The sequence below is a fragment of the Oncorhynchus mykiss genome, chromosome 5 (assembly GCF_013265735.2).
Source record: "Oncorhynchus mykiss isolate Arlee chromosome 5, USDA_OmykA_1.1, whole genome shotgun sequence".
Lineage (NCBI taxonomy): Eukaryota > Metazoa > Chordata > Actinopteri > Salmoniformes > Salmonidae > Oncorhynchus > Oncorhynchus mykiss.
Genome location: NC_048569.1, coordinates 10,824,400 through 10,851,980, shown reverse-complemented (window position 1 = coordinate 10,851,980; position 27,581 = coordinate 10,824,400). Strand labels below are relative to the sequence as shown.

General features: G+C 43.4%; 1 protein-coding gene across 5 annotated transcripts in view; it reads left to right on the top strand.

Moving 5' to 3' along the window:
* The first annotated feature begins 220 nt into the window (after positions 1-220).
* nrg1 (neuregulin 1) overlaps positions 221-27,581 on the top strand; it is a 158,201-nt gene continuing 130,840 nt past the window's right edge. For 2 of the 5 annotated variants that reach the window (XM_036976761.1, XM_036976759.1), the window contains exon 1: positions 222-894. In XM_036976761.1, coding sequence (XP_036832656.1) covers positions 306-894 — 589 coding nt within the window. In that variant the 5' untranslated portion in view covers positions 222-305. Of the gene's footprint in view, positions 895-27,581 lie in introns of all 5 variants that reach the window. The other 3 variants (XM_036976758.1, XM_036976760.1, XM_036976757.1) reach the window with 2 other exon arrangements.

Genomic DNA, 27,581 nt, shown 5'->3' with positions numbered 1-27,581 from the left:
CAATAAATACAAACAATCACAACCTCAGGATTTTTATCTTCTACGTTTAATTTGGTGCAAATCTTGCATGCCTAATGCACAAACAGCAGAAATTGGTGTCAAGGGAGGAAATCCTCTCACACACATGGCACAGTAAGAGCCTTTCCCATTACCAACTCCGCCCCTCTCATCTTGTAGTTTACTGTAGCAGCAACTGCGGGCTTCAGACGGATCACACTTGCTTTCACCATCAGAGCTTAGTCAAATGTTCCTTTCTTACCTGCGCGCCTCATTCAGCCTTTTAAGTCCCACTTACCTCCGTCGCAATGAGGACATACCTTGCGACGGGACAGAGTTCATTCACTATTTCGGTTGTTTGTGGGATTTTTGTGTCCTTTTCCATCTCTCCGCATGGAGGGCTCTGTGGGCTGACTTGTAATAACCCCTCTCCCGTGGCTCCGCTGCAGGAGTTGGTGCACCGGTCGAGAGTTGTGTTTGAGGGAAAGCTTCAAGAAGACGGGCGCAAGAGAGATATCAACCGACGAGAGCGGGAAAAGCTACTCAATCAAAGAGCTGGTGGTATACGGAATGAGAGCGCGGTCCAGAGAATGAAAGGAGAAGTTGATTTGTCGTCAGAGTCCGTGCCAAACAGGACGTCAGAGTCGGAACCATACCAGGTTAGGATAAGGGTCCATCAAGTATGGGAAGTAAAAGCGGGGGGGCTCGAGAAGGATTCTGTCGTTTCTATTGTCTGGAACAGGGGTGATAACTGTTTGACATTGACTAAAGACACAAGATACATGTTTTTCATGGAACCCACGAATGACACCTCGGTGTTCCACGCCGTTTTCCCACCTGTCGAGACGCGGCGAGCTGTCCGAAAGGATGTCAGCAAAGTGCTCTGCCAAGAATGTGGTAAGTGCAGGGTGATAGCCCACTCTCTGCTAATAACGTGTAACTTTCTGCTGGTCCATAATCTGACAAAATGTAATTTCAAAATGTGTGTTCAGACAGACATAAATGATCATTTTTACAATTTTACAACTTTAAAGCATGACATTGACAGCCCAATTGTGTCCATACATTTCACTCAAGGCGAATTGGGGCAGCTGAAGTGAGCTCTGGATAAAGTTAAATATTGGAACGTAGCCAAAGAATGTCATATTGTCATATCCAAAATGACTTTGGTCACTAAGGGCATGCATGATTAGGCATGTAGGCTAAATGGGCGTCATGAGATGACAAGCCATAAGGTGAGAGAGCGGTGTTACCGGGCGGGCTCACCCAGATGTGTCAATGTCGCGATACCTCGGGAGCTCTCTACACGCGGTGGTGCTGAATGTTCATTGACTGGGAATTCCAACTTCCGTTGCTAAACGGGGGTGGGGGGCACAGACGTCAGTTCACGTCTAGTTTTCATTTACATTTGGTTGAGTTAACAACTAACGCGACTTCAACGTGAAATAAACCAAAAATTGTCACCCTGTCATAGAGTTTTTGTTAAAAGTTGGGTAAAAAAAAAAATCCCTTATGTTCTTGACTTTTTGCAAATCCAATCAGTCTTCTACGTTGATTTAACTTCATCACATTGCATTTTTTGGGCTGAAATTATGTGGAAACAATAATTTTTTTGCCCAGTGGACAGGTAGGCTACATGGACCATTTAGCAGCACACCTCATCTGTTTTGTGATAAAAGTTTATTGAGGATGGAAATCTAGCTATGTCATTCGAAAATGTTAGACTGGCCATATTTTGTCTAAGAGGACAATCACATTTTTTATTTGATAGTTAACCCATTCAGTTAACTGATATTCAGGGGGTAAGAGTTCATGCTCTCACAATATTTTCTCTTACATCAATTCTCTTTTCCGACAAGGTGATACAGTTGTGTTATAAGCATATGTTGAAGATAATCTCTTACTCTTTAATCACATTCAACCACACCTAGTACATCTCATATTGTCTGTACACTGATGCAGTTATTTTACATGCCACAGAGGAAATACAAACATTCAGGAGTCGACAGACTTTATAATCCATTTTGGTTGACAGCATAATTACCCGGGGGAGGGGGTGCACTAATGTTATCAGGTTCACAATGAGGACCATTACCCAAATCCCCAGGGCATAAAGTGCACTCACTGTTCATGAACAGTGACAGTCGTTTGGGATGCAAAATCATCCAGTGGCCGTAAAATGCCAAAGATCTATAAAGGGGAATGCTTTTGTCATTTTGGAATGAGGGAGGTCCTTGTACACATCCCAGTGGCGCTCCTCTGTGACAAAACACTAATGAGAGAGAATATCATGTCTGTATTCTGCAGTGTCTACACACTGCTTGACTGCGTGTGGGTGGGAAATGACCATTATAGTGCACAATTTCAATAGTATTGATTATGAAAAAAGTATGAATTAAATAACACAGACTCAGTTATATCATATAGGCTATGTTAGATAAGGTTGCCATTCTCTTGTTGGATTTGGCATCAGTTTTTGCAGCCACATCAAATCCTTAATTTCCAAGTAGGCTATTGCTTCATGTACTATGGGCACATACATAATTCTTGTAAGGAGCTTTGGGTTGTTCATGAGCTCAATGTTTGGTTTTGTTTTCCTCTCAACTAGACTTAGTACAATTGCTCAAATATGTCTGATACATTCCTTTCCAAGTCCCGATTCCATTAGTTCTCCATGGAGACCCAACAATGTACTGTGAGTACAGTGCACTGTATGTAGCCTAGATTGTCCCTTTCGTGGAAATACTGGTACAGAATGATGAGTACAGATTCTTTGTCTGTTAGTGATTGATAAACATGACAAACATGACAACCCTTCAGAACACCTATGCTATACTAAGAGTAGATTCAGTGAATGAGTGATAGTGGTTTCCATGACCTGTAAAGAATGGGTGTGTTTTTATTCAGGACCACCTATGCTGTATAGTCCACGGTGCTATGTTCACGCTCAGAGTGCCTTGGAAGAACTAAAGGGACAAATGTCCATTTCCTCCCCAGCCCGAGGACAGGTGCTACTCTGATGGTGTGAGGATGGATCCACCCTGGACAGAAGGGACAGCAGTCGCTCACAGTAGTAAAAAGGGTTTCAGGTGACGAAACACAGTTTGTCATGAAAAGACCATGTGCTCCAAGTCCTGAAGCAAAACAAGGATCAAAGTAGAGAAGGTTTCTATAAAATACCTTGAAGTGCTGTATGTCAAACGTTCTGTTCCATTTCTCAATAGACGCCCACCCTTTGTTCATTGCTTTTGACCACATTTTCAGAGAATGCATGTGATATGCAAATGCTCCTGAGTGGTGCAGCGGTCTAAGGCACTGCATCTCAGTGCTTGAGGTGTCTCTACAGACACCCTGGTTCAAATCTAGGCTGTATCACAACCGGCTGTGATTGGGAGTCCCATAGGGCGGCGCTCAATTGGCCCAGCATTGTCTGGGTTTGGCCGGTGTAGGTCGTCATTATAAATATATAAAATCATTTGTTCTTAACTGACTTGCCGAGTTAAATAAAGGTTCAACTAAAAATATATGTACCATTCAAATGTATAGTCAGATCACAGTACATTAATACAATGTAGCTACTGAAGTGATTGCTAAGCAGAGGTCACTGGGATAATGAAGGCAGTTTACACGCAAGCACATACTACTAAACGTCATTCTGGATATGGATGGAACAGGATCAAGTATTGGTTTCCTGATTCAAAACCGGCTATTCGTTCAGAGACTCAATGTAATGTGCTTAGCTTCAGCTCACAGGCCTAGAGGATAACCTCACTGTGTTCATTGTCTGTTGCTGCCCCGGTTTTAGTGGTGACTGTGTTTAGTTGGGGGGGGGGGGGGGGGGGGGGGGGGGGGGGCATCGGTGTCGAAATAAACAATGCCTGCATTCCTGTTGTGAGAACTCTTTTTTACCCATCTCAAGAGACAGTAAATGGCTCAGTGCGAAGAACAATTCTTTCAGACTGTGCAACCACACTGCACTAACGTCATTGTAAAGGCAGTTGTATGAGTCCCCTTTCAGAGAGGGAACAGTTTACGCTTTGCAGGGTCTTGGTAAATTCTTGTGAATTTACTATTTAGACCCAATCATGTGATGTTTCTACTCTTTAAACAATGTTTCCAGGACTGATTGATTGCAGAAAGCCACGCCTCCCTCGGGAATGACAAATTTGGATCTTTCCGACAGCGGACAGTTCCAGCTCATTTGCTTGATAATGGGGACAATGATTTGGAATAGATCTGTGATGCTTGAACGAAATAAGAGTCTTCTGAAAAGACGCTAGAACACAGGAGGCTGCTGAGGGGAGGACGGTTCATAATAACGGCCGGAACGAAGCAATGGAATGGCATCAAACACACGGAAGCCATGTGTTTGATGTATTTGAGACCATTCCACCTATTCCGCTCCAGCCATTACTACGAGCCACCAACCTCCTGTGTGATAGAACATGTACTTTGTTGAGTCATGTGACTTACTACTTCACAGATTGAAGAAAATCATCCCCAGAGTGTGGAGGACATTGTTCGAGGTGCACAATCAATGCTGCATTATATGAAACACTACAGGCACCTAGAGCTAGGCTCGTGTTGTAATACAACAGTTGATTTTGGGGGGATTATTAGATAGTCGAGCAATGCTGAAACAATTATTGTATTGTTCTGTTGGGGTAAATAATATAACTGACCCACAAAGTAATTGTAAATCCAGTGTTTATACAGAAAATACATCGTAGACTGTTGAAGTGTATAATTAAAGGCTTCTGCAAGTTTGATTCCCCTAAGAATCTAGGCTAGTTCTCACATAATCAGGAAATAAAATAAAACAACATGCTAGACATTGTCACGTTCTGACCTCTATTTCCTTTGTTTTTGTATTTATTTAGTATGGTCAGGGCGTGAGTTGGGTGGGCAGTCTATGTTTGTTTTTCTATGTTTTGGTCTAGTTCTATGTTCGGCCTGATATGGTTCTCAATCAGAGGCAGGTGTTCGTCATTGTCTCTGATTGGGAACCATATTTAGGTAGCCTGGGTTTCACTGTGTGTTTGTGGGTGATTGTTCCTGTTTTTGTGTTTGCACCAGACAGGGCTGTTTTGAGTTCTCACGTTTCTTGTTTTTTTCCGTTAGTTTGTTCATGTATAGTGTCGTCAATAAATACAATGAACAACCACCACGCTGCGCTTTGGTCCGCCTCTACTTCACAAGAAGAGAATCGTTACAGAATCACCCACCTACCAAGGACCAAGCGGCGTGGTAAACAGAGGCAGCAGCAACAGCAGCAGCAGGAGAAGCGACTGGTGCAGCAGGAGCAACAGCAGCAGCAGCAAAGGCAGCAGCAGCAGGAGCAGCAGCAGCTACAGTGGGAGAGGCTGCACCACCTGGAGAAATGGACATGGGAGGAAGAACTGGACGGGAAAGGACCCTGGGCAGAGCCAGGAGAATATTGCCGCCCCAAGGCCGAGCTGGAGGCAGCAAAAGCAGAGAGGCGGCATTATGAGGAACTAGCACGGCAGAGCGGATGGAAGCCCGAGAGTCACCCCCAAAAATTTCTTGGGGGGGGGCACAGGGGGAGTGTGGCAGAGTCAGGAGTCAGACCTGAGCCAACTCCCCCCGTTTATCGTGAGGAGCCAAGGAGGAGCTCAGAACCAGAGCTGGTGTTGGAGGTGAGCGAAGCAGAGACTGTGAAGGAGTTAATGGGGAGATTGGAGGAGAGTGATATGAGGGACTTGCTGGTTTGGTGCATGAGGCACGACATTCGCCCGACGGAGCGTGTCAGGGATTTAATGGCACCGGGGTCAGCTCTCCATACTCATCCTGAGGTGCGTGCGAGGGGTCTGGTGAAGACTGTGCCAGCCTCACGCACCAGGCCTCCTGTGCATCTCCCTAGCCTTGCACGTCCTGTGCCATCTCAGCACTACAGTGCTCATAGCAGTGCTAACTGTGGCGGGCGTGGTGCTGGTCAGGCACCGTGTTATGCAGTTGTGCGCACGGTGTCCCCAGTACGCGTGCTTAGCCCGGTGCGCTACATCCCAGCTCCCCACATCTGCCGGGCTAGGGTGAGGATCCAGCCAGGGCGGTTGGTGCCAGCCCTGCTCTCAAGATCTCCAGTACGCCTTCACGGTCCGGTCTATCCGTCACCACCTCCACGCACCAGCCCTCCGGTGGCAGCCCCCCGTACCAGGCTGTCTCTCCGGCCCATCCGTCCAGAGCCTTCCTCCTCTCCAGCGCTGCCGGAGTCTCCCGCCTCTCCGGCGCTACCAGAGCCTTCCTCCTCTCCAGCGCTGCCGGAGCCTCCCACCTGTCCGGCGCCTCTGCCGGAGCCTCTCGCCTGTCCGGCGCCGCTGCCGGAGCCTCCCGCCTGTCCGGCGCCTCTGCCGGAGCCTCCCGCCTGTCCGGCGCCTCCCGCCTGTCCGGCGCCTCTGCCGGAGCCTCCCGCCTGTCCGGCGCCTCTGCCGGAGCCTCCCGCCTGTCCGGCGCCTCTGCCGGAGCCTCCCGCCTGTCCGGCGCCTCTGCCGGAGCCTCCCGCCTGCCCGGCGCCTCTGCCGGAGCCTCCCGCCTGTCCGGCGCCTCTGCCGGAGCCTCCCGCCTGTCCGGCGCCTCTGCCGGAGCCTCCCGCCTGTCCGGCGCCTCTGCCGGAGCCTCCCGCCTGTCCGGCGCCTCTGCCGGAGCCTCCCGCCTGTCCGGCGCCTTTGCCGGAGCCTCCCGCCTGTCCGGCGCCGCTGCCGGAGTCTCCCGCCTCTCCGGCGCTACCAGGGCCTTCCGTTTCTCCAGCGTTGCCGGAGCTTCCCGTCTGCCCAGCGCCAGCTGAGCTTCCCGTCTGCCCAGCGCCAGCTGAGCTTCCCGTCTGCCCAGCGCCAGCTGAGCTTCCCGTCTGTCCAGCGCCAGCTGAGCTTCCCGTCTGCCCAGCACCAGCTGAGCCTCCCGTCTGCCCAGCGCCGCCAACGCCGCCCGTCTGCCCAGCGCCGCCAGTGCCGCCCGTCTGCCCAGCGCCGCCAGTGCCGCCCGTCTGCCCAGCGCCGCCAGTGCCGCCCGTCTGCCAGGAGCCGCCAGTGCCGCCCGTCTGCCAGGGGCCGCCAGTGCCGCCCGTCTGCCAGGGGCCGCCAGTGCCGCCCGTCAGCCAGGGGCCGCCAGTGCCGCCCGTCAGCCAGGGGCCGCCAGTGCCGCCAGTCAGCCAGGGGCCGCCAGTGCCGCCAGTCAGCCAGGGGCCGCCAGTGCCGCCAGTCAGCCAGGGGCCGCCAGTGCCGCCAGTCAGCCAGGGGCCGCCAGTGCCGCCAGTCAGCCAGGGGCCGCCAGTGCCGCCAGTCAGCCAGGGGCCGCCAGTGCCGCCAGTCAGCCAGGGGCCGCCAGTCAGCCAGGGGCCGCCAGTAAGCCAGGGGCCGCCAGTGCCGCCAGTAAGCCAGGGGCCGCCAGTGCCGTCAGTCAGCCAGGGGCCGCCCGAGCAGCTGCCCCTCTGTCCAGAGCAGCTGTCGCCCCTCTGTCCCAAGCTGCTGCCGCCCCTCTGTCCCGAGCAGCTGTCCCTCTGTCCAGAGCAGCCATCGCCCCTCTGTCCCGAGCTGCTATCGCCCCTCTGTCCCGAGCTGCTATCGCCCCTCTGTCCCGAGCTGCTATCGCCCCTTTGTCCCGAGCAGTTGTCCCTCTGTCCCGAGCAGCTGCTTCACCTCTGTCCCGAGCTGCCCCTCTGTCCCGAGCAGCCCCTCTGTCCAGTGGGGTCATTGAGAGGGGTGGTCATGGTGAGTAAGCCAGGGAGGCGGACAATAAGGCGGACTAAGACAATGGTGAAGTGGGGTCCGCGTCCCGCGCCAGAGCCGCCACCGCGGACAGACGCCCACCCAGACCCTCCCCTATAGGTCAAGGTTTTGCGGCCGGAGTCCGCACCTTTGGGGGGGGGTACTGTCACGTTCTGACCTCTATTTCCTTTGTTTTTGTATTTATTTAGTATGGTCAGGGCGTGAGTTGGGTGGGCAGTCTATGTTTGTTTTTCTATGTTTTGGTCTAGTTCTATGTTCGGCCTGATATGGTTCTCAATCAGAGGCAGGTGTTCGTCATTGTCTCTGATTGGGAACCATATTTAGGTAGCCTGGGTTTCACTGTGTGTTTGTGGGTGATTGTTCCTGTTTTTGTGTTTGCACCAGACAGGGCTGTTTTGAGTTCTCACGTTTCTTGTTTTTTTCCGTTAGTTTGTTCATGTATAGTGTCGTCAATAAATACAATGAACAACCACCACGCTGCGCTTTGGTCCGCCTCTACTTCACAAGAAGAGAATCGTTACAGACATTCGGTTTAGGGATGCTGTAGCAAGGCTTTACAAGAGAGAGAGAGGGAGAAAGATAATTTAGTTCTTATGTTTTTTTAACAGAACACTGTACTAGTAGCAGCAACATGCAGAACTGTGAGTACAACTCAGGGTGTTTTCACATATAGTCCTCTTTAAAATAACTGATCTCAGTCCTCTTTTTAAAGCAAAATCTCAGTCCTCTTACATTTTAATGGCTAATATATTGCATTTAGTTCAAATATTAGGCATAATAATTGTAAATTGAAGATACTATTAACATTATTATTAGTAACAATAAATAGCAGAAGAATAACTGCAGATTAAATAATGCTGTAATTGAAAATTGTACATCAAATGTAGGCTACTGGCCCTTTAAGAGCTAGAACGTATGTTGTACCCTGTGTTGTGATTATCACCTAATATGCTGTTGTCTTCTCACACTGTTCAAACCCTCATGAAGTTCTCGCCTATAGATCACATATTGCAAACAAATAATCGGAACTAAAAACTCCAAATATATATTTTTTATTTCTGTGCGTTCTTGACCATCTCTAATCAGTATAAAGAAAACTGCACCCGTTTTTTTCCACGAACCTGAGGTATAATCATTAGACAAACGGTCAACTAAAACGAGAGTTTCTATTGGACAAATTCAGGTAGGTTCCTCCCTGTTTTGTTCCGTCTGCTTCCTTTTAAGAAACTTTTTGCAAGACAAATCAAATCAAAATCAAGAATTGGTGTAATGAATACGCCCCTACATATCATCTTATCTATTTTATGGCACCAATGTGAGTGAGAGGTTATGGCAGGGGAAACAGTGTTGTAGTAATCTAGAGTGAGGGGTTATGGCAGGGGAAACAGTGTTGCAGTAATCTAGAGTGAGGGGTTATGGCAGGGGAAACAGTGTTGCAGTAATCTAGAGTGAGGGGTTATGGCAGGGGAAACAGTGTTGTAGTAATCTAGAGTGAGGGGTTATGGCAGGGGAAACAGTGTTGCAGTAATCTAGAGTGAGGGGTTATGGCAGGGGAAACAGTGTTGTAGTAATCTAGAGTGAGGGGTTATGGCAGGGGAAACAGTGTTGCAGTAATCTAGAGTGAGGGGTTATGGCAGGGGAAACAGTGTTGCAGTAATCTAGAGTGAGGGGTTATGGCAGGGGAAACAGTGTTGTAGTAATCTAGAGTGAGGGGTTATGGCAGGGGAAACAGCGTTGTAGTAATCTAGAGTGAGGGGTTATGGCAGGGGAAACAGTGTTGCAGTAATCTAGAGTGAGGGGTTATGGCAGGGGAAACAGTATTGCAGTAATCTAGAGTGAGGGGTTATGGCAGGGGAAACAGTATTGCAGTAATCTAGAGTGAGGGGTTATGGCAGGGGAAACAGTATTGCAGTAATCTAGAGTGAGGGGTTATGGCAGGGGAAACAGTATTGCAGTAATCTAGAGTGAGGGGCCTATTTCGAGGTTAGGGAAGTAAGCATTTGGACTGAGAGGTCCTATATCATTGACAGGTTAGACTGAGATATAGTTATAATCCCCCCATGTTCTGGGACAGATTATCCCATAATTCCACATTTACACAGAATGGCTCACAATTTGTCCCACATTTGACTGTTCAATCCCAATGACATCTTGCAGTAAAAGTGACATCCTACAAAAGTGTTGTCAATTGATACATGACAAAGTGCTTATGGACTTTCTAGGAATAGGTTACAGCTACTCTACTGTAGTTAGTTTTCCTTGATGCCAATGGGAATGTGAGAATAGGATTTTAAAGAAATATGTGCATGAGAGAAAGCACTCTGAATAATGTGGGATTATCGACTCTATTTTGTGAGCCACAAAATACTGTTTTTCTAATCAAATGCTCAATTTCAGACATCGCAGCAGTTCGAGAATGAATTAATCAAATCCAATTTGAGGTTAATGCCCAGTACACGGTGAACTGTGGATTTCTGCTGATTCTGAGAAAATGTTGGTGCCTATTTAGAGAACGCTTTCATAATGAGATTTGTTGACAATACATCTGACTTTGTTTTCTGTTGGTATGAACCAGTCTCCACCATAAACCATTGCCACTATGTTGTTTTTGTACATTTTTCATAACATGCAACTAACTGCTTTAGTATTCTGCATGACACATTGCACATGATGCATGTTTTTAAAGAGCCATCTATGTGTAGAGAGAGAGACAATTTAATATGACCCTAGGAAATAGTTGTCATCACATTGAACATTGACTGCTGACAGGGATCCAAATGTTCCCTGATGTGGAAGCCTCATATTTTGTGTATGAAAGGCCACTACTTTGCCTCATGAAGGTTAAGCCAGCAAAATTTGTATTAGTCTCTCAACTCATCGTGAAAGGTCAATGAGGTGGTAATCTACGTCTTCATTAGCTGGCATGCTTAATTTACAGGGATCTCACGACCCCTCATAATACACAAATGTTTGTCTCGTTGTTGCTGGTTTTTATTACAGCATTCATCCAGAACAACACTGAGAGGCTGCTCCTTTGTTAGTAAAATCCTGTAGCTTTTACTTTGACTTGGATAATGTACTGTCATCTTTCGGCTGTGAACATTGCTCCAGACAGCCAAAGATGGCAATATAAGGTTTCAGTTGTGCCAATAAACAAGGCTTATCATTTGCCAATTAAGTCCAAATTGAACTGTGTCTATGGTCATTAGTTTCAACAATACCCCATACAGTAAATGGAAACCAAGACAAACGTTTCAAACTAAATGGGCTCATGACACATTCTGGGTTGATAGTTGGTATTATATAACAGACACAAAACTATTTTTATCCCTTGATGAGATTCTCTTTGCCCCGTTATGTAATGTTTACATGTCTGGGGCTTACAAAGACAAACATGCAGTCTTTTATCATGCTGAAATCACATTAACAAATGCACTTTGGGATGAAGAATATTGAATCCCATTCTCCATTGTTTGAGATGGGCCCTTTCTGAATGTGCCTTTATCTGGGGGGGGGGGGGGGTTCTACATTCTTTCATAATGCTTTTCCACAACGTACCAATTCATACCAGGCATATAACATCTAAGTATTATATTTTCACATTTAATCGTATTTGTTTAATATTATTTTTGTGAAATGCTGTGTAAAGATATATATTCTAATCATTTGGTGGGTGCTTATATTTGTGCTATTTCACACATGTATAAGGGTGGTATTATACAATAATTATTTTGTTGTTGTTGCATATCCCTGCTCCCCCTGAGACACCCTCGGAGAGTGGGGTCACGATCAGGGTCAGCCATTATTAACGGCGACCCTGTAGCAATTAGGGTTAAGTGCCTTTCTCAAGGGCACATCAACAGATTTTTCACCTTGTCGGCTCCGGGATTCAAAGTAGCAACCTTTCAGTTACTGGCAGGGACGTCATGCACCCAAACATCTGAGGGGGAACAAAGTCTGTGTTGATGACTAGGGGGTGGGGTGCCCCCTATCTGTAAATTGGAGAATTTAGAATTTTACACATGCATGAAACAGCTTTTTCCTGCAATCTAGAGGCATAATCATTATGATTAATTATATAAAATTTTAAAAAACATGTTTATTTGTCTGCATATCTAAGCATATCGCTTGAGCTGTAGGTATCCTCCTGACTGGAGTTTCTTACTATGCATCTCTGCTAAAATCTGGGTAAAAGATTGAAAGGAATGTGAGTCTTATTCAGTACATTTAGTTATCGCTTCCTTTTCTAAAGTCTACCAACCATGCCAGCAAGCATACCAGCTAAGATAGTTAGACAAGCTAGCTACTCTAATTTGAGTGATTCTTCTTGGTAGCTAGTTATGAGGTTGGCAGATTGAGAACCTATCGGGGCTAGCTAAAGCCAACTTCATACAATTACTATGTGGCTAGTAGTTAGGGATGTGACAAATGTGAACATTTTCTTAACATTTAAACTACATTTTTTGTTTATCGTTGAAATTATAAGAAAAAATCATAAAATTACGTGAATTCACAATTCATATATGGTCTGCGTATGACCGCTGAATGGTTGTCACCAGTTACCACCGCCTATTTCTACAAAATATATATTTTTCTATTTTAAACCTAACCCAAACCTTAACCACAATGCCTAACCCTAAATTAAATGAAGGCCTTAAAAGCACATTTTTGTTTTCATTCATTTTTACGATATAGACAATTTTGTCTTTATGTCTGTGGTAACTAGTGGAAACTCTACCAGACCTTACCTTACCTTACCCACTCAACAACGATGGTAGTTAATAATGTTTTAGTTTATCTGCTGTGTGCATTTCCTCCATTTTCTCAGTTGTCAGTAGTACATGGGACTTCATGTCCCATTTCTCATTGATGTGATGGGTCGTGGCAGTGACGCATGACAGCGTCTACATAGACGTCCAACAACCTGACGTATGGTGTTTGAGAGCTGGCGCTTTGTAGGACTACTTGCAGAACAATCAATTCCTCCATCCGTCATGTTTTTTAAACATGGTATCTTGTAGTCTGGTTCTAGTCATGCCATTAGGGCAGCACTGAAGCCTTAAGTCCTCTACCATTGACAATGGCTGCACATCAACTGCAATCATTTATGTAATCAAGCGCTGTGATTTTCACACTCGGTCCCTTATCTCACTGCTGCCAGCAACGGTTTGGGTCTCACGGTGCCTCTCTTTCAGCATTGCACCTGTACTGCCACTATGGATCAATTACACCTCGCAAAGTTTGCATTTCACAAACTTCTCATTTAACTTCTCAAAGTATTGCCGTACAGGTTGCTTCCCTGTCTCACCATGTGCCATTTCTTTCAACTGTTAACGAGGATAGAGTGCGGAGCGCTTTATGTCCGTGAAAAATAATTGTAAAGATGCATATCTTGTCCTACTAACATATCTCCTGCTACTAACATATCTCCTCCTTCTAACATATCTCCTCCTACTAACATATCTCCTCCTACTAACATATCTCCTCCTACTAACATATCTCCTCCTACTAACATATCTCCTGCTGCTAACATATCTCCTCCTACTAACATATCTCCTGCTACTAACATATCTCCTCCTACTAACATATCTCCTCTTACTAACATATCTCCTGCTACTAACATATCTCCTCCTACTAACATATCTCTTGCTACTAACATATCTCCTGCTACTAACATATCTCCTGCTACTAACATATCTCCTGCTACAAACATATCTCCTGGTACTAACATATCTCCTGCTGCTAACATATCCCCTCCTACTAACATATCTCCTGCTACTAACATATCTCCTGCTACTAACATATCTCCTGCTGCTAACATATCTCCTGCTGCTAACATATCTCCTCCTACTAACATATCTCGTCCTACTAACTTATCTCGTCCTACTAACATATCTTCTGCTACTAACATATCTCCTGCTGATAACATATCTCCTCCTACTAACATATCTCGTCCTACTAACTTATCTCGTCCTACTAACATATCTTCTGCTACTAACATATCTCCTGCTGATAACATATCTCCTCCTACTAACATATCTCCTCCTACTAACATTACAGCATTGCTGGTTTAGATATTTGTTTTCCTTTAATGATGATGATCAGGACCATTTACTGGTAGTTTTGTGATAACTGCACTGTGATTGTATACGCCACAGTCCTGCTAGTAGTATAAAAACTTAAAAAAATAAATGTAAACAGGACAAATCTGTGTGGGCAAGTGCCCCTGTGACCCCTGTGGGCATGACGCCTCTGGTTACTGCCCCAACACTCCTTGTTTTTTAAATAACTAATTGACTGACATCGGTTCAATTCCATTTTTTTTTCATCTTTTTTTTCTGTGAGCTCAATGCGCACATTGCACCATTTCTCTAGAGGTAAATCAGATCCAGCCTGAACTGTGCGATGTAGTAGGGAGTTGTGTTAAGGTTTTCTTCCTCCTCTTCCTCAGACCAAAATGCAGCGTGGTTATCTTCATACATCTTTAATAAAGATAATGACGATACAATACAAAACAAGAAACATAACGTGAAAAACCTAAACAGCCCTATCTGGTGCAAACAAACACAGAGACAGGAACAATCACCCACGAAACACTCAAAGAATATGGCTGCCTAAATATGGCAACGAGACAACGATAAACAGAGACAACGATAAACACCTGCCTCTGATTGAGAACCACCCTAGGCAACCATAGACTTACCTAGACAACTCTACTATACCACAATCCCATGACCTACAAAAACCCCAAGACAAAACACACCACATAAATAACCCATGTCACACCCTGGCCTGACCAAAATAATAAAGAAAACACAAAATATAAAGACCAGGGCATGACAAGTTGTAGTTTCCAACAGGCCAATATTGTACATAGCGCACAAAACGTGGAAATAAGTACAATGACCATAATCCTTTGTATGAATAATCCATCCATCTCCTTGTCCAGTCTGTGTTTCTTTATAATAAATTAGGGTTAATAAGTGATAAGCACTAATGGGCAGTCACTACCATCAAATATAATCACATTGTATTGGTCAAATACACGTGTTTAGCAGATGTTATTGCAGGTGTAGCGAAATGCTTGTGTTTCTAGCTCCGACAGTGCAGTAATATCTAACAAGTAATATCTGACAATTTCACGACAATACACTCAATACACACAAATCTAAGTAAAGGAACAGAATTAAGAATATATAAATATTTGGACGAGCAATGTCAGCGTGGCACAGACTACGATACAGTACTGTAGAATACAGTATATACATATGAGATGGGTAATGCAAAATATGTCAACATTATTAAAATGACTAGTGTTCATTATTAAAGTGGCCAGTGATTTTAAATGTACAGTTGAAGTCGGAAGTTTACATACACCTTAGACAAATACATTTAAACTCAGTTTTTCACAATTCCTGACATTTAATCCTAGTAAAAATTCCCTGTCTTGGGTCAGTTAGGATCACCACTTTATTTTAAGAATGTGAAATGTCAGAATAATAGTAAAGAGAATGATTTATTTTAGCTTTTATTTCTTTCATCACATTCCCAGTGGGTCAGAAGTTTACATACACTCAATTAGTATTTGGTAACATTGCCTTTAAATTGTTTACCTTGGGTCAAACGTTTTGGGCCTTCCACAAGCTTCCCATAATAAGTTGGGTGAATTTTGGCCCATTCCTCCTGACAGAGCTGAACTGAGTCAGGTTTGTAGGCCTCCTGGCTCACACACGCTTTTTCAGTTCTGCCCACAAATGTTCTATAGGATTGAGGTCAGGGCCTTGTGATGGCCACTCCAATACCTTGACTTTGTTGTCCTTAAGCCATTTTGACACAGCTTTGTAAGTATGCTTGGGGTCATTGTCCATTTGGAAGACCCATTTGCGACCAAGCTTTAACTTCCTGACCAATGTCTTGAGATGTTGCTTCAATATATCGACATCATTTTCCATCCTCATGACGCCATCAATTTTGTGAAGTGCACAAGTCCCTCCTGCAGCAAAGCACCCCCACAACATGATGCTGCCGCCTCTGTGCTTCACGGTTGGGATGATGTTCTTCGGCTTGCAATAATTTAAATAATCTGTCTGTTAACAATTGTTGGAAAAATTACTTGTGTCATGCACAATGTAGATGTCCTAACCCACTTGCCAAAACTATAGTTTGTTAACAAGACATTTTTGGAGTGGTTAAAAAACAAGTTTTAATGACTCCAACCTAAATGTATGTAAACTTCTGACTTCAACTGTATATAGGGCAGCAACCTCTAATGTGCTAGTGATTGCTATTTAACAGTCTGATGGCCTTGAGATAGAAGCTGTTTTTTAGTCTCTCGGTCCCAGCTTTGATGCACCTGTACTGACCTCGCCTTCTGGATGATAGCAGGGTAAACAGGCAATGGCTCGGGTGGTTGTTGTCCTTGATGATCTTTTTGGCCTTCCTGTGACATCTGGTGCTGTATGTGATCTGGAGGGCAGGTAGTTTGCCCGTGGTGATGCATTGGACAGACCGCACCAGCCTCTGGAGAGCCTGACAGGATGTTCTTAATTGTGCATCTGTAAAAGTTTGTGAGGTATTTAGGTGCCAAGCCAAATTTCTTCAGCCTCCTGAGGTTGAAGAGGTGCTGTTGCCCATTTGTGTTGTGTACACCAAGGAATATCATGGGACTTATATTAATTGTTTTATTCCGTGTTGTTACAGCATTCAACCCAATTAATCAAAACCGAAATAGAAAACTGTAATAATTTTTTAATCGAACCGAAACCAAACCATCCTCAGAAAGCACAAATCGCTCAGCACTACCGCTAGGCTACCGGCTGCCCTTTCTATATAATATGTAGCCTATCATTTCAATTTGTCTGTCCTTTTTAAGAACTTAACTTAAAAACTTATTTGTTGAAATACTTTAGTGCTGGATTCATTTGTGGTCTATGGTGGGCAAAAGCTCTTGATAAGGGATGCTGTAGTGTATGCAGAGTCAATGTGCCTGCTGCAGAGTCGATAACGATCTGAATAAAGACAGTTCTGCTTGGTCAGCAGCATAAAGTAGCTGATAAAAATCTACCCATATGGGTCAAATCTCTTTACCTTTTGAAGTTGGCTCTGGGAATAGTAAAGTATAAAATCAATGACACAAGTCATTCATCTTCATACAGTAACTGACATTTTGATTGAAACTCAAACGAGGCCTGTGGTTTTTAAATCAAAACATTACCTAGATTATGTTAGTGACCAGATGAGTGGCAACAAGGTGATTTTGCTAATTGGATTACAGTCTAAGAATGTTTACCAGTTGGAATAATTGTCTCTGGCATCTTGAGCTATCAGCCATATGTTGCAATAAGCAGCAAGCTTAAAGGGGCCTGTTGATAATAGCACATTGTGTTTTTGTTCGGCAGATAGTGAATCCTGAGTGATGATCCTGCATGCCTACCACTCTTAATCATTCTGTCTTGGCGCTATCTTGATGATCCTACAGCATCTGAGCCCCAGTGGCACACCACCGTTCTTCCAGGTGTTGCTGAATTACCAGTAGCATGTTTGGCACTCTTGAGCTGAGCTAAAAAACACATGCAATGATGTCATAATCTTTGCCACGAGTCACATCTACAAGAGAACGATAAAAGCCACAGCTCATACCCTGTAAAGTAATGAAGGTCGTTCATCTTTTGGCCTAACCATTCCGCAGTAAAACCAAGCACGGCGGTTCAACAAATAGAAAGAGCAGATGTGACCGACGTTCTACACTGGGTAGACTAAGCCGGAAAGCTCCTGCAGGTGATGAATGAGAGATCATTACACAACCAAGGTCACATTTCCGTTCTACACAAGCCTCCTTGTGCGAACCGTAGATTCTCATTCCTCCCACAAAGTGCACCTGTCAGGGTGTTAAATTGGGGCAGAAGTTTTCTAATAAGGATACACATTTCTCCGGACTTCACTCCCGACAGTGGAAGACTTCGCAGTGCTTCAGTTCAGATGCTGGGAAATGTAGTATTAAGTGTTTGATGTTCAGACCTTTGGGCTGACTATTATACTGGTCAGTTTTCCAACGTTTACTCATTTGCAATATTCTGCCGTTTTCAGCCATTGCTGTGGTACTACATATCTGACACTATACTAGCTACACTACACTATCTGACACTACACTATCTGAAACTACACTATCTACACTACACTATCTACACTCCACTGTCTACTCTACACTATCTACACAATATACTCTACACTATCTGACACTACACTATCTGAAACTACACTATCTACACTACACTATCTACACTACACTATCTGACACTACACTATCTGACACTACACTATCTGACACTACACTATCTGACACTACACTATCTGACACTACACTATCTACTCTACACTATCTGAAACTACACTATCTACACTACACTATCTGACACTACACTATCTACTCTACACTATCTACACTTCATTATCTGAAACTACACTATCTACACTACACTATCTGACACTACACTATCTGCTCTACACTATCCACACTACACTATCTACTCTACACTGTCTACACCACACTATCTACACTCCACTGTCTACTCTACACTAGTCTGAGTCTACACTAGTCTGATTCTACACTAGTCTGATTCTACACTAGTCTGATCTACACTAGTCTGATTCTACACTAGTCTGAGTCTACACTAGTCTGAGTCTATACTAGTCTGACTACATTAATCTGATTTTACACTAGTCTGATTCTATACTAGTCTGACTACATTAGTCTGAGTCTATACTAGTCTGATTCTACACTAGTCTGAGTCTATACTATCCTGAGTCTATAATAGTCTGAGTCTACACTAGTCTGAGTCTACACAAGTCTAATTTTACACTAGTCTGAGTCTACACTAGTCTGAGTCTATACTAGTCTGAGTCTACACAAGTCTGATTTTACACTAGTCTGAGTCTACACTAGTCTGAGTCTACACTAGTCTGAGTCTATACTAGTCTGACTACGTTAGTCTGATTCTACACTAGTCTGATTCTACACTAGTCTGAGTCTACACTAGTATGAGTCTATACTAGACTGAGTCTACACTAGTCTGAGTCTACACAAGTCTGATTTTACACTAGTCTGAGTCTATACTAGTCTGACTACGTTAGTCTGAGTCTATACTAGTCTGAGTCTACACTAGTCTGATTCTACACTAGTCTGAGTCTATACTAGTCTGACTACGTTAGTCTGAGTCTATACTAGTCTGAGTCTATACTAGTCTGAGTCTACACTAGTCTGAGTCTACACAAGTCTGATTCTACACTAGTCTGAGTCTATACTAGTCTGACTACGTTAGTCTGAGTCTATACTAGTCTGAGTCTACACTAGTCTGAGTCTACACTAGTCTGAGTCTACACTAGTCTGAATCTACGCAAGTCTGATTTTACACTAGTCTGAGTCTACACTAGTCTGAGTCTACACTAGTCTGAGTCTATACTAGTCTGACTACGTTAGTCTGATTCTACACTAGTCTGAGTCTACACTAGTCTGAGTCTATACTAGTCTGAGTCTACACTAGTCTGAGTCTACACAAGTCTGATTCTACACTAGTCTGAGTCTATACTTAGTCTATAATCTCCTCTGGAGATCACTGCTGACTGGACTTGTCAAGCAGAGCACACAGACCTATTGGGAGCTCCGACAGAACTTCAGGAACTCCGAGGCTGTCACGATCAACACAGGATCTCAGAGCAGAGGAGAGAAAGGACGGTTTGTACTTCTAAGAAGCTGAACACAAGAAACAGAGCTAAAAACCATTTAAACACCATGTAGACACCTGTCCCACAACAGACTGCCTGAACACTCCTTCAGCTGTGCACAGTTTGGTGTTCCTTCAGCTCTCTCTGCCAAGACGAATAAGAGATGGGTAGCCTGAGAGAGACGGATGGTCAGCGACATTTTCTCTGCATTTAAGACGGGATGCACGTTCAGACTCACTCATAGAAGCCAATTTGTACAAACATACTTGGTGAGGAACTCTCTGGCTTCTAACCTTTGACCTGCTCCCTCATGGCACCTTGGCCATTGTGATGCGGCCAAACTTATTGCCAAGGGAGGGAGATGGAGGGAAACCAGGAGAGGTGTTGTGTACAGTGCGCTTCTCCCATAACCAATTCTCAGAGCAGGGGTGCCCACACAGATAATCTGGGAGGTAGACCTTGGGTGGAATTATTATCTCCAGTACACCTCCCAGCAGCTGCACCACATGTAGAGGAAAGAACGGCTCGCCTTTTGTTTTCAAAGCACTCGACATAAAACATGACCCAAGCTGGCAGACACACGCACAGCAGCTGGCTGAGAAAGCAGAACCATGCCAAACATACTGCAGATGTTTCCCTCCTAGTAACATCGTTCCATGGAGTTGGAGAGTAGGCGCTTGACCATTAAACCCTTACACTGGTGGGAATTGGCCTATATGGGGTAGGGCTAAATTGAAATGTTTCTTACAGAATAAATATGGAAAGCATATGTATAACCATGGTAGCAATTAAAAGGGAACAGTTTGGTGATTATGGGGAAATGATTAGACACAACAGTTCACCTGACGACTGTTGATATGCATTTGTTGATAACAAAATCTGAAAATACTCTGGATACATTCAGTAACATGGTAAGAATATTATTGGAACATTTGGGGTAGGTGCAGGTCTTCGAAGTGTGTACAGTGCCTTAGTCATTTCAATTATTTTTATGACTCAAAGAAGAGTCTTCAACTATAAAATATTTTTGGAGCTCTCCTAGCTGTGCCACTGAGGAACTAGAGCAAGCACACTTGTAGTTGTTTCGTTTGGAACACAACCCTGCATCCCCGACTTCACACAATTACTGTTGTTGTTTACGCAATCTGGTTCAGGTGGGCATCATTTGAAAGCTAAATTATAAAATACAATCTTACCTTGTTAAGCTTTCGCAAGGCAATTCAGGGAAGCAGATTGTCATTTTGGTGCGCATAGAATGGAGTCATGAGAGCTTTCAGATGCCTGGTCCGCAGCAAATGTTCTTCACAATACAATATCCTTCTGTTCAGGACAACCCAGGGTATAACGCCATGTCATCTGGCCACTGTACATCAAACATAGTGATCATAAACACTGACACTGTATTACATGAGTTTTATGAGATGAAAATGTGAAATGCACATTTGTGCTGAGTGTTGCCATGAGGCAGCCTGGACGATTCAGCCTGGGGCAGAGGGGAATCGTCCTGCTCCAGGAGGCTGCAGCCTGGACGATTCAGCCTGGGGCAGAGGGGAATCGTCCTGCTCCAGGAGGCTGCCGCCTGGACGATTCAGCCTGGGGCAGAGGGGAATCGTCCTGCTCCAGGAGGCTGCAGCCTGGGCCAGAGAGGAATCGTCCTTCCCCAGGAGGCTCACAGATAGCAGAGGTAAATCCTCCTACTACACACTCAACGTGCATCAGTAATGAGGGCCCCACTAGTTTCTGCTCCTCTGCAAAGCACACTGCACCTACATTACCATCACCATCATTTCATTGGGAGTGTACATTTGTGTGCGTGCCTGCGTGCAGTGTTTTCTCTCTGTATGTGAGTTAAGGTCCATGTAAACAGGTTGCCTCGGAAATGCACATTTGGAAATCATTCACATATAGAGATGGTGCAGCCATCTGTATAACTCAGAGAAGGCTCATGGCTTCCTGCTTAACAAAGGCAGATCACTGAACCTACTACGTGTCATGACACCTCCACAAAACATGACAGGTCATCTTCAATCATGTTTGTTACAGGAGTGAAAGGAAAGAGGTTCAATCATCTTGAGTTTCAACCGACTGATAATAAATATTTTCTGACTGGGCAGACTTGATTTCAGATTTTATCTCCTCAGGATATCTCCTAGCTTTCTTTGGTGTGCTATTGTGAACAACGTTCTCTCTCTCTACTCCCATTCTGTCCCCACATCCCGATGAGCTGTTGTGCTCATCAGAAGATCAGAGATGTGACATGTTCTTTTATCGCTTAGACTTTATAATCCTGACCCTAGCTCATAATATTTTAAAAGAGCGATTAAAATAGTATTTTAATAAATAGGACCCAAAATAGAATTCAACGTTGCTGAGTTGAAGTGGTAATAGCTGTGATTTTGTTTGACATTTTGACAGTTTTCTGCAAATCAAAGGATTGAACGATAATAATATAATAATATAACATGCAGGCGCTCTATTTAGAATAAATTCATCGTTTTTATGATGATGAATTGGTCAAGTGAAATGAAAGAAAAAAATTGCCAAGTGGTTCCAGGCCTTACCTTGTGGATAATGTTTGGTGATCAACAGGAAGAATCAAACCGCCAAGCAACAGTTACCAACAAGGTTAATGGCATAGAAAATGATGGCCAGTTTTTTTTTGTTTGTTGTGAGACATGTGAGACAAATCTGTGCAAATGTACATCCAAAATTGATTTATTGCCCATTTGCCCATAATTTGAACTAAATGTGGATTCCACAGTTCATTTAGCATTTAAGTCAGGGTCTTTTCCTTCAAAATGGGGGTATGGGAGGTTTTTCAAGCTGTGGTGCACATTTCCAGGTCAATGGGCGTAATCTGGAGGCAACCAAGTGTGCATTCCCTCCCGCTTCAGGAGGCACATGGGACCTGAAATAAATACTAAATCCCATGAGGAACGTCCATATTCCCTGTTAAAAGTTTCTCAGCATGGCCTAAATCCCATGAGGAACAGCCATATTCACTGTTAGAAGTTTCCAGACATGGCTTGAGTTACGTGTATTTGTAGATGTCTGTCAGGTGAAGAACTTACTTGGGTTTGTGTACTTGTGATCCAGTTTAAAGTTGGACCACAAAACATGTCTGAATACTCATCAAATGGTACATGAATGAATACACGTCATGTTATAACACATGAATACACAATAATACCACGAGACGAATGCGATGACTCCTCTTGCCATGCAGAATGCCGGAAACAAATATCCGGCACGTGCACAGTGTATTAGACTTCCAAATTATTTTCTAGTGAAAACTAATGCCATTTGCCTTGAATAGTGCCCCAGTAATGCAGTGCGTTGGACGAGATCCAAGATTTGTGGAGTCTCTTGTCCGATGGAAGTGCAGTGTCATGATCAATTCCCTGGTCACGATCACTAAACTGCAGAATCATTGTCTTTTACACATCAGCGTCGCCTGCCTCTAGTGTCATCTAGCGTCACCCCCCTGTTATCCTCATCTCCCGGCCTGCGCTCCACTCCTCACGCTGTCATTAATCTATCCTTTCCATTAGAGGAGGGAAGGATACAGCTAGTACTCCGGCAGCCGAGAGGGATCTGAACTCTGAACTGGTTGCTCTATTGCTCATTGGATCACAAATATGCTTATTCTTATTCATTATGTTGTATGCTGTCTTTATTTGATGTACCTGGTAGTGTTTATAATAATCAATTTTATTCCTAAATGAGTCTTCACCAACTGACTCACTACAACACGTTCATCTTACATGCAAACCCAAGCAGACACGATTGCCTGTGAGAGTATTGCAAAACATTTTCATTTACACAGATGTTATTAAATCATTTCACCCACACCGCTGGCGTTTGCATAACAAAGCCCTAAAATAGTATTTGGTTCTATTTGACATTACTGGCGCACTGCAAGTCCCACCTCCAATCTAGTCATTGGTTTTCAGGAGCATACAACCCCACGTGGGTATTTGAAAGTTGAAGGGTAGGCTACTAAACACAGATATATATGTCATATTATGTTCTTTTGAAATACAATGTATTCGTTTTTAAATGTTTCTAAAGGCCTGTCTAAACAAAATAATTTTGAATGTATTTGTGATGGTGTATAACACTGGAACTATGGTGTTTTTCATTTGATTTGTGTTTTTTTGTTTTAACGTATAGCCTAATGAATAAAACGTATTCTCATGGAAGAACTACCTTCATAAACACAACCAAGTGGTCATTTTTAGTAATAGCAGATATGAACTAACTGTATTTATTAGACCGTTAGAATGCAAACACAATTTTGTATGACTCCTGGTCAAAATTCTACAAAGATCCAGCAAAATAAAGGATCATATGCATTTCAAGTAAAATAACAACTCGATGTTCATCTCCCAGGACAAATTAGCTAGCAATAGCAAGCTAGCTACATGTCCATGAATGTTTCATGTGTGTTTGACATGCCCCCAAATTAATATGGTTGGTTCACAGTTGGTTCTGATATTTCAACCTGCGTGTCCTGATCGGGTCTGGTGTGGATGGACAAAATCAACATGCGGACGAGGACGCACGCGTGTGGCCGGTGTACTGTAGTCAGCATGTTAGTGTATGTGGCTTGTTCAATGACTGTCTTTCATTGGAAAGTACTGTAGCTACAGAGCATTAAGCGTTTATCTGACTCCTGGGTGTCTCGAACGTTACATTTTATATTCAATTAGAAGTTTTTCATGAATATGATCTACCAGTCAAAAGTTTGGACACACCTACTCATTCAAGTGTTTTTCTTTATTTTTTACTATTTTCTACATTGAAGAATAATGGTGAAGACATCAACACTATGAAATAACACATATGGAATCATGTAGTAACCATCAAAGTTGTTAAACAAATCAAAATATATTTTAGATTCTTCAAAGTATCCACCCTTTGCCTTGATGACAGCTTTGGCTTTACACATGCTTGGCATTCTCTCAACCAGCTTCATGAGGAATGCTTTTCCAACACTCTTGAAGGAGTTCCCACATATGCTGAGCACTTGTTGGCTGCTTTTTCTTCACTCTGCGGTCCAACTCATCCCAAACCATTTCAATTGCGTTGAGGTTGGGTGATTGTGGAGGCCAGGTTATCTGATGCTGCACTCCATCACTCTCCTTGGTCAACTATCCCTTACACAGCCTGGAGATGTGTTTTGGGTCATTGTCCTGTTGAAAAACAAATTATAGTCTCACTAAGTGCAAACCAAATGGGATGGTGTATCGCTGCAGAATACTGTGGTAGCCATGCTGGTTTAGCGTAATTATAGCCTCAAGCTCATTACCATAACGCAACGTTTCCTATTCATGAAAATCGCAAATGAAATGAAATAAATATATACAAACACAAGCTTAGCCTTTTGTTAACAACACTGTCATCTCAGATTTTCAAAATATGCTTTTCAACCAAAGCTACACAAGCATTTGTGTAAGAGTATAGCCTAGCATAGCATTAAGCCTAGCATTCAGCAGGCAACATTTTCACAAAAACAAGAAAAGCATTCAAATAAAATAATTTACCTTTGAAGAACTTCGGATGTTTTCAATGACGAGACTCTTAGTTAGATAGCAAATGTTAATTTTTTCCAAAAAGATTATTTGTGTAGACGAAATAGCTCCGTTTTGTTCATCACGTTTGGCTAAGAAAAACACCGGAAAATGCAGTCACTTACAACGCCGAACTTTTTTCAAAATTAGCTCTATAATATCGACAGAAACATGGCAAACGTTGTTTAGAATCAATCCTCAAGGTGTTTTTCACATATCTATTCGATAATCTATCAGTGGTGGCAGTTGCCTTCTCATCAGAAGCAAACGGAAAAATACTGCAGTTGGAGATTACGCAATAATTGCGACGGAGGACACCAAGCGACCACCTGGTAGATGTAGTCTCTTACGGTCAATCTTCCAATGATATGCCTACAAATCCGTCACAATGCTGCAGACACCTTGGGGAAAACGTGGAAAACGTAAGCTGACTCCTAGCTCCTTCACAGCCATATAAGGAGTCATTGCCATGAGGCGGTTTCAAAAAATGCGGCACTTCCTGATTGGATTTTTATCTGGGTTTTTTCTGTAACATCAGTTCTGTGGCACTCACAGACAATATCTTTGCAGTTTTGGAAACGTCAGAGTGTTTTCTTTCCAAAGCTGTCAATTATATGCATAGTCAAGCATCTTTTCGTGACAAAATATCTTGTTTAAAACGGGAACGTTTTTCATCCAAAAATTAAAATAGCGCCCCCTATATCCAAGAAGTTATGTGTGTCTTGAATTTTAAATAAAATAATAAGTAGTGGTTTCTTTGCAGCAATTCAACCATGAAGGCCTGATTCACGGAGTCTCCTCTGAACAGTTGATGTTCAGATGCGTCTGTTACTTGAACTATGTGATGCATTTATTTGGGTTGCAATCTGAGATGCAGTTAACTCTAATGAACTTATCCTCTGCAACACAAGTAACTCTGGGTCTTCCTTTCCTGTGGCGATCCTCATGAGAGCCAGTTTCATCATAGCGCTTGATGGTTTTTGCAACTTCACTTGAAGAAACTTGCAAAGTTCTTGAAATTTGCTGAATTGACATACCTTCATGCCTTAATGTAATGATGGACTGTCATTTCTCTTTGATTATTTGAGCTGATCTTGTCATAATATGGACTTGGCATTTTACCAAATGTGGCTATCTTCTGAATACCACCCCTACATTGACACAGCACAACTGATTGGCTCAAACGCATAAAGAAGTAAAGAAATTCTACAAATTAACTTTTAACAATGCACACCTGTTAATTGAAATGCATTCCAGGTGACTACCTCATGAAGCTGGTTAAGAGAATACCAAGCGTGTGCAAAGCTGTCAACAAGGCAAAGGAATGCACTGTATGTCACAGTCACCCTCTAGTGGAAGCCTAGTGACCGATTCACCGGGTGCAACTTAATAACATTAGTTTTAAGCCCAAATGCAGTTACTCAAGTTTGGTTTGTTTTCTTATCTTTTCTAAATGATGATGTAAAACAGATTAATCAGCATTTTCTAGATCACATGAGCTACATTTTCAGATATTACACATTTCTAATTTTGACAGAAAGTCATTTTCATTTCAAGTTAAAGTGTACTGTTAGCTAGCTAACTAACATTAGCTGACTAGCTCGCTAGCTAACGTTACATGTATGATCTTATTATTCGTATCCCAAAGCCATTTGCTTTGCTAGTTATAGCCTAATGTTAGCTAGCTAATTTTGAACCAGGTTGGTTAGCTACCTGCAGATTTTGTTTAGCTAAATAGCTATATGTCTTAACAAAAGACTCCACTATGTAAGTATCCATTTCAATAGAATGTCACTGCGACAACTGTTAGACGTTGCTGGTAAATTCGCTCTGGCTATCTACTCCGATATCAGAGCACGGGTAAGATAGTCTAGCTAGCTACATTTTCAGATATTACATGTTTCTAATTTCGACAGAAAGTAGTTTTCATTTCAAGTTAAAGTTTACTGTTAGCTAGCTAACTAATGTTAGCTGGCTGGCTCGCTAGCTAACATTAGTTGTATGATCGTATTATTCGTATCTCAGAGCCATTTGCTTTGCTAGTTATAGCCTAATGTTAGATAGCTAATGTTGAACCTGGTTGGTCAGCTACCTGCAGATTCATGCGGGATAATAACGTCATGAGTTGGGATTATGGTTCATTGTTTACCTAGCTAGCTAGCCACATGTCTTAACAAAAGACTCCACTATCCAAGCATCAATTTCAATAGAATTTCACTGCGACAAATGTTGATAGACGTAGCTGGTAAATTCGCTCTGACTATCTACTCCGATATCAGAGCACTCTTGTCCGAGTGTGCCAGAGCGCAGAATAAATGACAAATTTACAAAAGCTCAACACCTGTTGAATATGGCCGGTGTCAGTAAACGTTGGAAAAAAAGTGTATTGTTGCCAGCAGCACAATTACAGTCAGCAACGCTCTGGATAACATAAAAACAGCCTTACCAACTCTGCTAGGGCGAATAAAATGGTCAGTGAGCTGTTCTCACTGACCATTTTAGCTAGTTAGCTTGGGTGCTTTACTGCTGTTATTAGGACTTAATGCTC